The sequence below is a fragment of the Chrysochloris asiatica genome, unplaced genomic scaffold, assembly GCF_000296735.1.
Source record: "Chrysochloris asiatica unplaced genomic scaffold, ChrAsi1.0 scaffold00004, whole genome shotgun sequence".
NCBI classification, from domain to species: domain Eukaryota; kingdom Metazoa; phylum Chordata; class Mammalia; order Afrosoricida; family Chrysochloridae; genus Chrysochloris; species Chrysochloris asiatica.
In genome coordinates, this window is record NW_006408522.1 from 25,140,906 (window position 1) to 25,156,936 (window position 16,031).

The following is a 16,031-nucleotide window of genomic DNA, read 5'->3' on the forward strand; positions in this document are numbered from 1 at the left end:
TACAGTTGTAACTTATTGGGGAAAAAAAAAAAGCCTTATAAAAACCCTTCAGATGTGGTTGAAGCAGTACTCTGAGGTAGATTCTTAGTCATAAATTAATTTTTGTTAAGGCATTTTAAAATAAAGAGAAAAACTAAGTATCCTTAAAGCAGGAGTAGAAATGATAGATAATCCAAAAACTAGTATTAAATCTAGAATGTGGCTCTTAGAATAAAAGTGCCATTATATTTTAACAACAAATTGTTGTTGTTGTGAAGTGCCTTTGAGTTGGTTCCGACCGATAGCGACTCTGTATAGGGTTTCTGAGGAGCAGCTGGTGAGCTTGAATTGCCGACCTTGCAGTTCAAATGACTTTGCAGTCTGGCACATTAACCCACAGCGCCACACCAGGACTCCAACAAGTTAGTCATAGTCTGTTTTATAAAAGAGGGAAAAATGTTTCACTAGTGAAATAAGTGGGCAGAGTCAAAATAAAATAGATTTTCTCAATATGTTCTGAAATCTTGTAACATTTAAACCTATAAATGATTGCAGTTTGTTTTGCCAAGCAAATGGTTTACTTTTAGTATAAGCCACTCCAATCTGAAAGCAAGACAGCCAGCCTGCCAGGTATCCTTTTTACTGTTAGAAGGCATTTTATTTTTGCCCACAGGATGTAAAATATCTTAATATTTGGTATACATGCATACTCAGAGAATATGGAAGGCATTTATGGGCATTTTATCCTGTGGGTGTGTGGTACCTACTCTGGAAACTCACTGACTTGTGTTCTACTTCAGTTTTGATTTGAAGTGGGGGTGTTTTTTTTTTTGTAATCATGATATGTGTACGTAGTTCTTATGCTGGCCCAGTTTTTCTAAACCACTCTAGTGAAGTGCTTTTTTCCAGAACATGTGCTCACTATGTATTTGTTTGAGTTATACAGACTTTCAAGTATCAGAATGCATTAGTTTGAAAGTTTATTATGAACAAAAATGTTTATAGTTTTATGTTCTGATAAAGCCTTGGGTTTTCTAGATTATTCATATAAAAGAAATTTGATTATTGACATTTGTTTTAATAAGCATAAAATTAATGAGTATGAAACTGTTTAAATATATTTTCAAATACTGTTTTCTAGGATTGTGATTTTTTTTCATTAACTTGGACATTTCTAGAATAATTTCAGAAAGATAAAGAGAAGTGCACTATAAAGATAGTTTTTGTGTTTTCCCCCAGTGTGAAGCAGATAGTACAAGACTAGTTAGCTTTTTTGTTGTTGTAAATGTAATTTAGGCTTACTCCATATTTATACTTTCCTTACCCTGCTATAAAACTTTTGATGCCTAAAAAATCTTTGCAAAAGTAGAGACTAAACAGAAATTCAGATTGAGGAACACAAACAATTGTAATAGATTTCATAACATTTTCTTGTCCACTATGCATATCTTTGATTTCTATAGTAACATAAATGAAGTATTACCAGAATTTGCTGCTTACTTAGCATATTGTCTATATGGGCTTATTATGTAGCATTGTAATACTGTTTCAGTATCCTAACATTGCTTTTCACGTCTGAAAACAATGGGTGCTACATTTTGATGTATAATACTAGATGGAGGGCCCAAAGTCACAATAAGCATCTTTTAAAAACCAAACAGAGCAGTAGTTATGGGACAGAGTTTGCCAGTTTGTTCCTACTAGTGACATCTTCTGTTTGTGCAGCTGTTGACTACAGCAGTTTTTCTTTTTGCTAAAAACAAAGGATTATTTCAGTGTTTGTGAGTCTTATTGTTGAACTCTCGTATCTAGACTAGCACTTAGAATGTGATTAAGTGCCATCGAATTGGTGTTCTGCACAGCAGCCGTGTATAAAGTTTCCTAGGATCAGCTGTTAGGTTTGAACCAACCACCTTGTGGTTAATAGTCCCGTGCTTATCTTTCAGTGCCAGACTAGGACTCCATCATTTAGAATAGAAGCCCATAAGAACTGGTTCAAGCTCACCAGCTGCTCCTAGGAAACCCTGTACAGGGTCGCTATGGGTCGGAACCGACTCGGCGCGCCACTTAACAACAACAGCAACTGTGTATGTATGCAGACAGTAGTTATAAATTATGCATGATACTTGTTGATCAGTAATTTGTCCAAAATTATTGTTGGTAGGTGCCATTGAGTTAATTCTAACTCATAGTGACCCTGTGTATAATAGACTGAAATACTACCCGGTCCTGCACCATTGTCACAGTTGTTATATTTGAGCCCATTATTGCTGCCACTGTCAGTTTATCTCGTTAGGGGTCTTTTCGTTGACCCTCTGCTTTACAAAACATAATGTCCTCTAGGGACTGGTCCTTTCTGACAACATGCTCAGAGTAGAGACAAAGTCTCCTCCGCATGCTTATTTCTAAGGAGCATTCAGGCCGTACCTCTTCCAAGACAGATTTGTTTGTCTGGCAGTGCATGATACTCCCCACCCACCCTGTAACCTTCATAAAATGTTTCATTTAGCAAGAAAATCTTTTCTTAACTTTTACAAGTGTTGTTATTAACTGCCGTCGAGTCGGTTCTGACCCACAGCGGTGCTGTATAGAGTTTCTGAGGGGCGACTGGTGAGCTTGAACTGGTGACCTTGTGGTTCAAACCAACTTTGCAGTCCAGCGCATTAACTCACAGCGCCACACCAGGACTCCTTTATAACAGTCTCATGCAGTATTTGTTTTTTTGTAATTTTCCACATTCTTCTCCAATACCATAACTCAAATGCATCTATTCTTCTTCAGTCATCCTTATTCATAGTTCAACATGCATATGAGGCCATTGAAAATACCATAACTTGGGTCAGGAGTACTTTAGTACTCAAACTGTTGGTATATTTGTTCTTAAACACTTTAAAGAGGTCTTTTGTAGCAGCTTTGCCTAATGCAATACGTCACTTGATTTCTTGACTGCTGCTTCCATGAGCAGTTATTGTGGGTCTAAGCAAAATTAAGTTTTTGGCAACCTCAGTCTTTTCTTTATTTATCATGATGTTATTTACTGGTCCGGTTGTGAACATTTTTTATTTTCTTTACACTGAGGTGCAATCCATTCCATACTGAAGGCTGTATGATCTTCATTAGTAAGTTTTTAAATCTCCTTCTGCTTCCAGTAACCAAGTTTGTGTCATCTGTCTTGTTAATGAGTCTCCTTCAATCCTGCTTCAGTCCGGAAGCCATGTTGTTCTTATAATCCAGTTTCAAAAATTATTTGCTTAGCATACAGATTAAGTATGGTGAAAGGATTCAACCTTGGCGCACACCGTTTCTGATTTTAAACCATTCAGTATCCCTTTGTTCTGTTTTGAAAACTGCCTCTTGATCTATGTACATGTTCATGAGCACAATTAATTATCTATAATTTTCATTCTTTGCAATGTTATCCAAAGTTAGTCATGATCCACACAGTTTTAATAAGTTAGTGGGTTTTTTGGATCAGGAAAATGTGATTTTTAAATGATCTTAATTCTTTATAATTTTGCTACTTTTTTCATTTTTGACCGAGAATTTGATGTACCCATATTCCGTGCTTTAAAACAATATACAACTCTTAATGTCTAGTAGTTTTTTGGGAGCTCTGGTAGGGTATTGGTTACTAGTGGGCTGCTAACCTTAAGGTTAGCAGTTCTAAACTACCAGCCATTCCATGGGAGAAAGATGAGGGTTTCTGCTCCCATAAAGATTCACAGCCTTGGAAACCATACACAGGGTCACTATGAGTTGGACCCAGCTTCATGGCACACCACCACCACCACCACCATTGTCTAGTAGTCCAGATTTAGAAAACTATTCAGAGTTGTATGTCCAATAGGATTTTTATTTTTAAAAGGATTCCTAAAAGTTTTATTTTTAGTGCAGTTGACATGTGACTTTAAAAATGTCATTAAATTCCCTATCTCCATATGAATATGTATAAACTATATATATAAAACAAATTTCCATTATCTTTGCATTATTGTTGAAAATAACTTTGTTTTTAGTTAAGAAGTCATTTATTGTATTGATATCTTATACCTTATATAAAAGTTTTAGGTTCTAATAAATATCACTGAAAATTACTAATATTAATAGCATTTGAAGGTGTTTTTGCTTATTATGTTAAAATTCAAGATGCTACAAACAGTGTTTGCATTATTATTGGTATAATTGTTTTATACCAGTAATAATGTAAATATTAATATTTGCCTTATTGTTAATAGAATAGTTATCATCTTCAAAGTTAACTTTAATACTATTATGCAGCTTAGTTTTCTTTTTACCCTTTTATGTTGGAGCATTTCTGAATGTTTGCAATGGGTTGCTGCTATTGTTGTTAAGGGTCTTTGAGTTGTTCCCAACTCATAGCCACTCTGTATAGGGTTTTCAAAGCCTTTTAATATTGGTGGTGGTGGTTGAGGGGAGCAGAAAGCCTCATCTTTACCCCAGGAGGGGCTAGTGGGCTTGAACTGTGGACCTTGTGGTTTCTAGTCCAGTGCTTATTGCATGGAACCACCATGCTGTTATAGAATTTTATTTTTCTGAATAAGGGCTGTATGTTGTGCATAGCAAGTTGTATCTTTAGATTTTCTTTGATTTGCTACTTAGTGATAAGCATGCTTGGAATTTATTCTGAGAACTGTGCTTCAGGTGAATTTCTGAAACCACCTAGTGGGTTTGCTGGGGAAAACTTCCGATTAGGACCAGTGCTTTGAGGTAGGCATATCCCCTGCGTTTTTACGATTTGCTTTCCTCCTCTTCACTTTTACAGAAGACCTACATTAGTATCTGTTTTTGCTAACAGAAAGAAACCTGAAGAGAATCTCTTCAGATGTCACCTCCCAATTATACCTCTCTTGATCCTGTCCCAAACTTATCCCTATCATAACTTTCATGACGTTTCGTTATAATTTTTTTTTTAGAAGAAAATTTTAAGATAAACTAAATAGGATACATTTCGTGAATTACTCTAGTTTGCTAAGATTGTTTAATGGGAAACTGAAGTAGTTCTAATTTTTCCCCAGTTTAACTGGGAACTGAAGTTATTTCTCTGTTACAGTAAACATTTTTTCTTTCATCTTACACATTTTCCTTCCTTTTGATTTAACAACATTAATAAAATTTCCTGAAATGGACAGAAATAGACTCTTTTCTATACTATTCAAACAAACAGAAAATCAGTGATTTTTTAGAACTCTTGTGTTTTGTTTTTTTTCCCTTGAGAAAATTAGTTTTAAAACACATTGTTTTGTCTGAAGAGCTAGATTTCTGACTACCAGCTTTATTTTTAGACTGAGGTATGACTTCCTTGTACTCTTGATTGTTTTAGCAGATATGATTACGTAAGAAATGATTTCATTGAAATGTAACCTTTTGTAGGTTTTTCCTTATTTGATAGCTTTGTGTAAATAACATCGTTGTTGATAATTAAAGTGAACATTACTGATCCTTTTGGATGTTTTGTGAATAGTGAGGAGTCCCAGTTCTTGTGTGTAAAGAAGAGCTCTTTTGTTAAATTGTGCTTCTGTGTTAATGCATCTCACCTTCTCTTTGAAGAATGTCAAGCTGTCAGCTGAAGTGGAGCCGTTTATTCCCCAGAAGAAGAGTTCTGATACAATTATGATCCCTATGGCACTCCCGAATGATAATGGTGGTGTTTCTGGTGTTGAGCCAACTCCAATTCCCAGCTACCTGATTACTTGCTACCCATTTGTGCAGGAAAACCAATCCAATAGGTAATTTTGTTTTCTTTAGTACTAAAGGTCTTTTGACCTATATTAGATTATTTTAAGTAATTTTAAAACTAAATTTAATATGTTTCTGTATGTGACAAAATGGCCAAATGTACAGTACGGTAAAGTGTAGTGTTTTTAACCTTGATAATATTTGAGAATTTAGGAGATTATTTTAAATTTCTGGGATTATGGTAGTACATATTTTCCCACTTTACTCTGTCATGTGGTAAGGAAAAGCTCTATGCACTAGCTCCTGCCTACTTCCTAGCACTGTTCACACATCAACCATCCTTTGGTGAGGAGGCATGCTAGGCACAGGGAAAGTTTGCTAGTGCTTTATGGACCTGCACTAGAAGAAGCCCTGATACTGGGGAATATAAAATGGCAGTAGAAGGTTTACCTCTTTTCTTCCTTCCCTTGCACCTGGAGCCTGCTTCCATTGCCAAGGAGTGGAGCCAGGAAAAGAGCTGGACTTGGCTGAATTGTTAAAGGAGTATGGCCTCATTAATAGGAGGCCCTGTGTTGTTTGCATGAAGACTCAGATCACCACCCTATGTAATGATTGCCTTACACAATGATCACATTACTCTGCTTTTTACAAGACTGTTACAGTTGTTATTGGACGAGAACTTCGAACTCTCTTTGAACTTTCTTTGTTAATAGATCTAGTAGACAGGTATTTTACTTTGAGTCAAAAATATCTTGAGGAATTTGAGGGGTAAGGTACAAATTACAATAGTAGGTACTTAAAAATTTTTAGAAGGGAGCTAGAGCAACAGAAGATACATCTTCAAAGAAAGAGCAGCAGGAAAAACCCAAAACAAAAATGGCAGTCTGATTGGCTACTATAAGAATAAGCAAGTTGTTCGCCGGGAAGCCATCAAGGCAAGCAATCAAGTTCCTTCAGGACTAACCCCCTTCTAAGACTGAAACTCAGAGGGAACCACATGATCAGGCATGTAAGCTTGCGGGTGACCACATTGGTCTACTGGTGAGTAGAAGAGGGAGAAAGGCAGCACTGAAGAAATGGGCTGAGTTCAACCACATTCCAAAGACTCCCATTGATCTGGAGGTGAGAGAAAAGGAAGGGCTGGTTGGTCCAAAGTGTGGAGAGACCTGGAGACACCTGAGCCCATGGGCAAGGACATAGCCCCAGAGGGCTAGAGCTGAGAGTGAAGCATCCAGCTGATAGGAAGTGAGAGGAGGCACATAAGCACACTCAAACATGCAGATATAATACCCATTTGACCTAGCCTTGATGGCTTGTTAATCAGAACTCGATTAGAGGAAGATTAAAAAAACAATTTTTGATAAAGCAAATGAAGGTAAATTGCTACAATTCCATGAACTTGACTGATACTCATGATGTAGTAGCTTAAAATACCAACAGAGGGAAGGAGTCATCAAGCATGTGGTACTTCACATCAAGTATCAATGTCTTAAGTTGCCTGTCCCTATCTACTCTGTATATGAAGTAGATAGGGACGGGCAACTTAGACATTGGCTACCTAAAATGAGGGGGTGGTAAAGGCATACAAAGTGATGGGCTTACAAGTTTTTAAGAGAGAGTATAGTTTAAGAGTGTGCTGGGGAAGATAGAGTCCCCACTGAATAGTTCTCATCTTGTCTAAATCTGGTGAAAAGAGGTGGGGATAAGATTCTTATGATTCAGTAGTGTTGCGACAATCACAATTGTAAAGGTAGAAGTTTTGTAACAAAAATGGAGGAGTAGTTAATCTTATAGCCCAGAAACAGAGGACCCTAGGATCATCAAGGGAGAAGAGCACAAGGGGAATGCGGGACCCTATCCAGAGAAGCAGTGACACCAGAGATGGAGGCAGAGATGGGGACATGGAGAAAGGGAGCAGCTGAGGACACTGGATTCATGGAATGAGGGACCGAGAGCTGGTGGCTAGGAGGCAGGCTTGCAGAATGTGCTCTTTGGTGGCTTAAATCATTATATATGCCTGAGTGTTAACTGATGGTACATGGAGGGGATTATAATCATTGTAATGAAACTAACTATATGATTTGTTGAATGTAAAGCTGATGATCTGCCCTGTAAAGTTTCACTGAATTCACAATAAAACTTAAAAAAAAAATTAGAAGGGAGTGAAGTTATTCAGAGTGGAATCATCTCTATTGCCATTTAAATTGATATTGTTGTAGTTAAGTGCCATAGAGTTGGTTTTGACTCATAGCTGACTAATAGCGACCCTTTGTAGGGTTTCTGAGGCTGGTGAGTTTGAACTGCCAACCTTGAGGTTCAGATTGACCTTGTGGTCCAGTGCTTTTTCTATAGCACCACCAGGATTCCAAACTGCTATTACATGTGCATAATAATCTCTACTTACAGCAGGAAACTTTGCAAGGTGATGATTATCTTGTCCTCTGTTCTAGAATTATTACGAAATCCATTATCTGCTGATTTATTTTTTTCTTACGTTAGAACCAATGAAGAGATTTTACTTTAAGTATTGAATTTAGACATGCCAATAGATTTATTCTTTTTTTATTTATTCTATTTTACAGACAATTTCCATTATATAACAATGATATACGATGGCAGCAGCCTAACCCAAACCCTGCTGGACCGTATCTAGCTTATCCCATTATATCTGCTCAGCCACCTGTTTCTACAGAGTATACCTATTACCAGCTGATGCCAGCACCTTGTGCCCAAGTTATGGGTTTTTATCATCCTTTTCCCACACCGTACTCCAACACCTTTCAGGCCACAAATACTGTAAATACTATCACCACAGAATGTACTGAGCGGTCAAATCAGCTTGGACAGGTCTTCCCATTGTCCAGTCATCGAAGCAGAAACAGTAACAGAGGACCAGTAGTACCTAAAGTAAGTGACTGATTTTGATTGGCTTTTATGTTTCCTATTTCGGGTTTTAATACTAATATAAGTTCACTTGTTACTTGATTGCTCTTTAATGCTAAATTTACTATAAAACATTTCATTCATTTTAATAAAATGTTTCTAAGTGCTATTGTGTGGTTCTGACTCATAGCGACCTGTATAGGGTTTCCGAGGCTTTCAGTCTTTGTGGGAGCAGAAAACCCTTATCTTTTTCCCCGTGAGTGGCCAGTGGGCTCAAACCCCTGATCTTGTGGTTCACAGTCTAGAGCCTATCTTATGCAGCCACTGCATTCCCCTTTATTATAGTCAAGGACGTATTATTATTTTTTTGTGTGTGTTTATTGTTCCTCAATCTTGCTGATATGATTTACTGTACTCTAAGTTCCTTCAGAGAGCTTTGCATAAACATAGTCCAGGCGTTATTTTAAGTACTGTCAGTGTTAAATGCTGCACGCCTCCAAGATTTTACGGTGTTGGTTCCAGACCACTGCACTAAAGCAGATATCGCAATCAAGAGTCACATAAATTTGTGCCTTTGCATATAAAAGTTATGTTTACACTGTACTGTAGTCTGTTAAAAGAGTCCTGGTGGTGCTGGGTAAGGTGTTGAGCTGCTAACTGCGAAGTCAGCAGTTCAAATGCACAAGGTGCTCCATTGGAAAAAGATGAGACTGTCTGTAAAGATACATGGTCTTGGAAACCCTATATAGGATCGCTATGAGTTGGAATCAATTCATTAGTAGTAAATTTTTTCGGGGGGTGGGGGAGGTAGTTTGTTAAGTGTGCAATAACATGAAGAAGTTTGAAATACCATGAGCATTAACAAAGTGTGACAGAGACACGAAATGAGCATATGCTATTGGGAAAATGGCACTGGCAGACTTTCTTAATGTAAGGTTGCCACAAGCCTTCCATTTGTTTAAAAAAACAAAACAAAACAAAAAAACCAGTATCTATAGCATAATAAAATGAGTAATGCCTGTATACAAGTATTTTCAAATTATTTTTACTTAGTGATAAAAGTTGCATGATGACCATAACATTGCCTAGTAAGTGGTTAGTATGCTATTTTTGCTAGCTGTATTGAATGGCTAAAATATAAGTCTTTAGAAATCTGCAGAAGATATTACAGGAAGGAGCACTTGTGATCCACTGTTAATTGTTGAAGTGCTGTGTAGAAGGTTCTAACTGATATTGACCCCTTATAGGGTTTTGAGGAGTGGCTGATGGATTTGAACTGCTGACCTTTTGGTTAGCAGTCTGGTGCTTATCCTATATTGTGATTCATTAGATCCCTTCAATCCCATAGATTGCTATGAACTGTAGTTTGTTACTTAAGGAGTACTTTACTATTACATGAATACAGGGTCCCCCAGGACTGAAGAAAGTGGTGAAAGATAAATGTGTGGAACCGTTAGATTCGTGACCAGCTTTTTGACTGGATTTAAAAGGAAGCCCTTGAAAAGCACAAGGGAATTAACAATTTCTTAACGAAAAGGTTACTTTTTCAATTAGGTGTTTTAATATCAAAGCTATTCATAAGAAAAAGCAGAGGCCTGATGTGATCCTGTAGGTAGGAGAAGCACTGAACAAGGTCGTTTGGAACCTCAGGATTCACCAGTCGGTCCTTGGAAATCCTATGCAGGGTTGCTGTGAGACAGAAACGACTTATTGGCATTTAATCAACAGCAACAAATAAGAAAAAGCATGCTTCTAATCAGCATTTTGAGCTGATAGAAGGCAATGTGGCTTCTTAGACACATGACTATATCATTCAAGGAGTTGATATTTTCAATAGATGCCATTATTAACCTCAGTTTCTCTAGTAAAGAGGCTTTGCAGTCTTTTGACCTAGCTTTTACTAATTGAAATGGAAACAAGCAGTAAAGGTTGCTCTGAAAAGCTTGTGTATTTGCTCATAGAAATATTCTGGGTCAAGGAAACTTCTTTTGGGACCTCTGGGATTGAAAAGAAGTTAAGTGTTGGAACTAAGGTAATAGTATATAACTCCTAGATTTTGAAGGAACATGATGCCTTAGAGTGTGTTCCCAGCGCTTGAATTTGGGGAGTTAAATTTAGAGTACTGTTGTACAAGCGCTTGTACAACAAGACACTTGTCTGTCAGTTTGTCTTACTGTGGTGAATATTAAAAAATGGCTGCAGTGTACATCAACAGGGAACTGCTGGAGGTTCAAGCTCGATTCAGATGTAGACATGGGATGAGAGATATCATTGCAGATGTCAGATCTTGACTGAAAGCAGAGAATACCAGAAAGATGTTGTTAAGTGCCATTGAGTCTGTTCCAAACCATAGTGACCCTGGATAGGGATTCCGAGGAGCAGCTGTTGAGCTTGAACCTCCGACCTTGCAGTTCTTCAAATGGCTTTGCAGTCTGGCACATTAATCCACAGCACCACACCAGGACTCCAGAAAGATGTTTACCTGCGCTTTATTGACTATGCAAAGGCTTTTGACTGTGTGGATCATGAGGAACCTGTACTTAATTCGCACTCAAATGTGCTAATGGGGAACCATTAGGTAGACCAGGAGGCAGTTGTTTGAACAGAACATGGGAACACTGGATCGTTTAAAATTAGGAAAGGTGTGCACCAGGGTTATATTCTTGCACTATACTTATTCAGTCTGTATGCTGAGCAAATAATCTGAGAAGCTGGATTGTATAAAGAAGAACGTGTCATCAGGATTGGAGGAAGACTCGTTAGCAATCTGCTATATGCAGATGATACAGCCTTGCTTGCTGAAAGTGAAGAGGACTTAAAATACTTCGTGATGAAGGTCAAAAACCATAGTCTTCAGTATAAGTTGTACCTCAATGTAAGGAAAACAAAAAACCTAATAAATGATAACATTATGATAAATGGAGAAAAGGTTGAAATTTCAAAGACATCACGGAATCAGGAGTCAAGAAATCAAGAGATGTATTGGAATCCTGGTGTGACGTTGGATAAGGTCGATTTGAACTGCAAAGTCGGTGGTTTAAACCCATGAGCCACTCTTCTAAAACCCTACAAAGGGCTGCAATGAGTTGGAACCGATTCAGTGGCACTTTATAGTACCAATTGCACTATAGCGAGACCCTTTAAAGTGTTCAAGAGCAAAGATGCCAGTTAGGTGTGCCTGACCCAAGCCATGGTATTTTCAGTAGCTTCATATGCATGTGAAAATTGAACAATGAATAAATAAATCCTAGAAGAATTGGTGCTTTTGAGTTACAGTGTTGGAGAATAATATTAAAAGTACCATGGACTGCTAGAAGAACAAACAAATCGGTAGGAAGAAGTACAGCCAGAATGTTCCTTAGAGGCCAGGGTAATGAGATTTCATCTCTTATATTTTGGACATTTTATCAGGAGGGATCAGTCCCTGCAAAAGAAGATCATGTTTGGTAAAGTGTAGAGAAAAAGAGGATGGACGATTGTCAATGAGATGAATTGGCACAGTGGCATAAGCAATGGGCTCAAGCTTAACAGTTGTTAAATAATGGTTATGTATCTTACAATGTTTAGATCTTATGAGTAGGATCTTAATTTTTTTTTTTTTTAATTTAAATCAGCAACAGCTTTTACAACAGCACATCAAAAGCAAGAGGCCATTGGTGAAAAATGTAGCTACCCAAAAAGAGACAAATGCGTCAGGTCCTGATAATCGATCAAAAATTGTGCTTCTGGTAGATGCTTCACAGCAAACTGGTAAGGCAAGGATTTTTACATTTTTATGCATTACTTTATGATTGTGGACAGTACCACTTCTCAGGATTCTAGGCTTTTATCCTTTTATTTGTCTTGCTAGTTTGTCAAATTCCCTAGGAAGGATAAAACAGTCTGTCTCTGATGTTCTTTTAACTTGCTTGATGACTTATGTAAATTTTGAACAGGACTTGAAGTTTCCTTAACGCCATTAAAATAGTGGAGTGATTCCGAAATCAGAGATGAATTCTGTAGACCTGGAAGAATTTTGAAATTTGGGGGCTCATTGTAGTGGAAATAAAAATTGTATGTGTCAGGGGTAGGAGGGAAGGGAAGATTATTTACTGGGCTAGAGGTAGACACATGTTAACTTGGGTGATGGGAAGGCAGTTAAACAAGAACAAAACAAAACAAATTGAATGTTTCCACAACTAGATGTAAAACCTTTATAAGAACATTCTAACATCCTGTAACATCTTTTAGAAAGAAATTAGCAAGTTTTCTATGCCATATCATAACACATATCTGGAATCAGACCTTTGAGAGACGCATACATCCTGTTAAACAAGTTAAGACTTTAGACTTGTATACTATTTTGTCCAAAATTCTGGTGTAGTGCTGTAGGATAAGCACTGGACTGCTAACCTCAAGGTTGGCAAATCAAACCCACTAGCTGCTTCTTGTGAACCCTATTTAGGGTCCCTGAGTCGGTACCAACTTAACAGCAAAAATGTAATAAGATTAATGAGCCCTAAGGAGTTCCTGGTATGGCATTGCAGAATCAGCACTGGACTGTGAACCACAAGCCACAAGGTTTGCAGTTCAAACCCACCAGTTGCTTCTCAGAAACCCTATACAGGGTTGCTGTGAGTTGGAACTGACTTGATAGCACTTAACAAGAAGAAGGTCTGGTGTTGTAATGATTAAATGTTTAGCTGCTAACCACAAGGTCAACAGTTTGAACCCACCAGCTGCTCCATGGGAGAATGATTTACGTGTGCTTTGTGTAAAGATTTATGGCATTGGAAACCTTATTGGGCAGTCATTGTGGGTCAGAATCCATTTAATGACAGTTTTTCTTTTGGCTTGTTGGGGTTTGAACTGCTAGTCTTGCCATTAGGTGCTCAGTGCTTATACTGCAGCGCCACACTTGTTGTTGGTAAGTGCTGTCAAGTTGGCTCCAACTCATAGCAGCCCTGTATAGAGATTCCAAGGCGCGGTAGATAAACTTGAACTGCAGACCTTGAGGTTCAAACCGACCTTGTAGTCTGGCACATTAGCCTGCAGTACTGCAACAGGACTCCACAGTGCCACACTTGATGTTGTTAAGTGCCACTGAGTCGCTTCCAACCCATAGCAAACCAGTAAGGTGTTTCCAAGGAGCAGCTGGTGAGCTTGAACTGCTGACCTTGTGGTTTAAATGACTTTGCAGTCCAGCACATTAACCCACAGTGCCACACTGGGACTCCTTTTTTGGTATGCTGTTTTTAAGTGCCACCAAGTTGGTTCCTGCTCATAGTGACTATGTATAGAGTTTCTTACCCTGTATTATCTTTGCAGGAGTAGAAAGCCTTATCTTTCTCCTGTGGAAGGACTGGTGGCATTAAACTGCCGACCCTATGAGTTGTAGTCCAGTGTTTATCATATAGATGAGGGTTCATAAAAGCAAAAATCCTTATACTAGACAAGAATTAATGCTTTTGTAACATTTTAGTTCTTTTTTTTCAAGTTTATTTCTTGGAATTCCAATTTGTATCTGTGATCTCAGTTTAGTTTGTAAAGATGAGATAGCTCTGAATGTCCTCACCATTTTCACTAGTACCAGTTAAAAAAAATTCTTGTTTAACAAGAATTAGATGTTTTGAAAAAAAAATGAGCTATAACCTCTGTTCAAATGAGGTCAGGGGTGAGGTAAATATTCTGCACCTTTTCTTTTGACCATCGAGTATTTTAGTCAGTTTTACCTTTTACAGTTACTTTTTACTAGAAACAGTTTTTACTCTTTTGTTGGGAGCAAAGAATGGATCTGGGAATCCTTTGAAATATATTATTTCTGATCGTACACTCATTGTGTGGTTTGTAGACCATAAAGCAGTGATAATTAATGGGCTTTGACAAATGCTCCAAGTGGTTATGGTAAATCACACTGTAAGATAGTCTGTGTTCTGTTGTTTTTTCTAGTAAAAGTGACCCATGCTTGGGAATGCTTTTATTATTTGACTTTTTATTGTGAATTGAGTGAAAGTTTATAGACGAGATCATCAGCTTTCACTCAACAAATCATACACTTTGTTTCTTAATTTATTACAATCCCCTCCCTGCAACAACAGTTATCCTGCATCCTCCCAATGGTTCCCCATTTACATCTTATATTTCACAAAGAGCAAAATAAAAATACTTGATGCACACATATAAAACAAAAAGATATTTTCATTTACATATCTGAAGGACACATTCCGCAATCCACCCTCCTTCGTGCAGGCACACAGCCTAACTACTCACTCCAGTGGCCTCGAGCCCATACCTGTAAGGCAGAAGCCCCATTAAATAGTAGGAAAACTATTTAATGGGGATCCTACCTTACCCCTCTCATTCTGAAATTCAGCACACCAGTGAAAGCTTGTAAGCCATTAACAATAACAATGAAAATGCAGAACGCCTACACATTTTATGAAAGACGTATGAATTTATGTAGAAACTTAGAATGCTTTATTTTAGCATATTTAAAAAGATACAAAATACCACGTTCATTTGATTTGTAAATGTGTTTTCCATAAGTATATAGATTCAATGCTTTTAAATTAAAATTCCAGGGAAAATTTTTGGGTAACTTGAGAAACTAATTCTGAAATAGGGTGGTTCAAGAATAAATTTTTTTTTAACCTATCAAGATTTTAAGAAAAATTACTCAATAAAACTGCATTAATTCCTGTGTGTTTATAATATTAGTACATTATGCAAAAATAGATTAGAACTGGGAGCTTAGAAACAGACTTTCTTATATGCTTCCATACGTGGAACACATGGAAAATCACAGCAGTAGCATTACATTTTGTTGTTGTTAAAGTGCTGTCGAGTCGGTTCCGACTCATAGTGACCTGGTGTGGTTTTGTAATATCATCAGTGGACTGTGAAACACAAAGTCGGCAGTTCAAACCTACCAGCTGCTCCTCAGAAATCCAATACAGGGTCACTAGGAGTCAGAATTGAGTCTAAAACACTTGATAACAACAACATAGGGTTTTGAGAAATGGTTGGTGAGTTTGAGTCACTGCTCTTGAGGCTCAGACTGACCTTGGACACCACATCAGGGCTCCCCTATACAAGTTTATTTCAGATGGATTTAGGACTTAGACTGGAAAATCAAATGCAGAAGAAAAGATGGGGCTTTTCTTTATGATTACAGGGAAGGAACTATTTTTTAGATTGTTGTTATTAAGTGCTGCCGATCATAGGACCTTATATAGGGTTTCTGGGGAGTGACTGGTGAGTTTGGACTCCTGACTTTGTGTTAGCAGTCCAGTGCTTATCCTATAGTGACACATCAGGACTCCTGTATAGAATTCTGAGAGGATCAGTACAAAATCATGGAAAGGATTCATATGAATCAGTAAGTAAATGCTCACACTTGCCCTTTGACTGTTGGGATGCAGCACCAAGAGGCTAAAACCTCTAGAAAACAATTTGGCAGGCCTGTAGGAATTTATGTAACTTTTGACCGAATC

At 37.7% G+C, this 16,031-nt stretch overlaps 1 protein-coding gene across 1 annotated transcript in view; it reads left to right on the forward strand.

Annotated features, from left to right (window-relative positions):
• SECISBP2L (SECIS binding protein 2-like) overlaps positions 1-16,031 on the forward strand; it is a 69,322-nt gene that overhangs the window by 6,191 nt on the left and 47,100 nt on the right. The window contains exons 2-4 of the mRNA XM_006831675.1: positions 5,548-5,726; positions 8,259-8,583; positions 12,174-12,309. Coding sequence (XP_006831738.1) covers positions 5,548-5,726; positions 8,259-8,583; positions 12,174-12,309 — 640 coding nt within the window. The remainder of the gene's footprint in view (positions 1-5,547; positions 5,727-8,258; positions 8,584-12,173; positions 12,310-16,031) is intronic.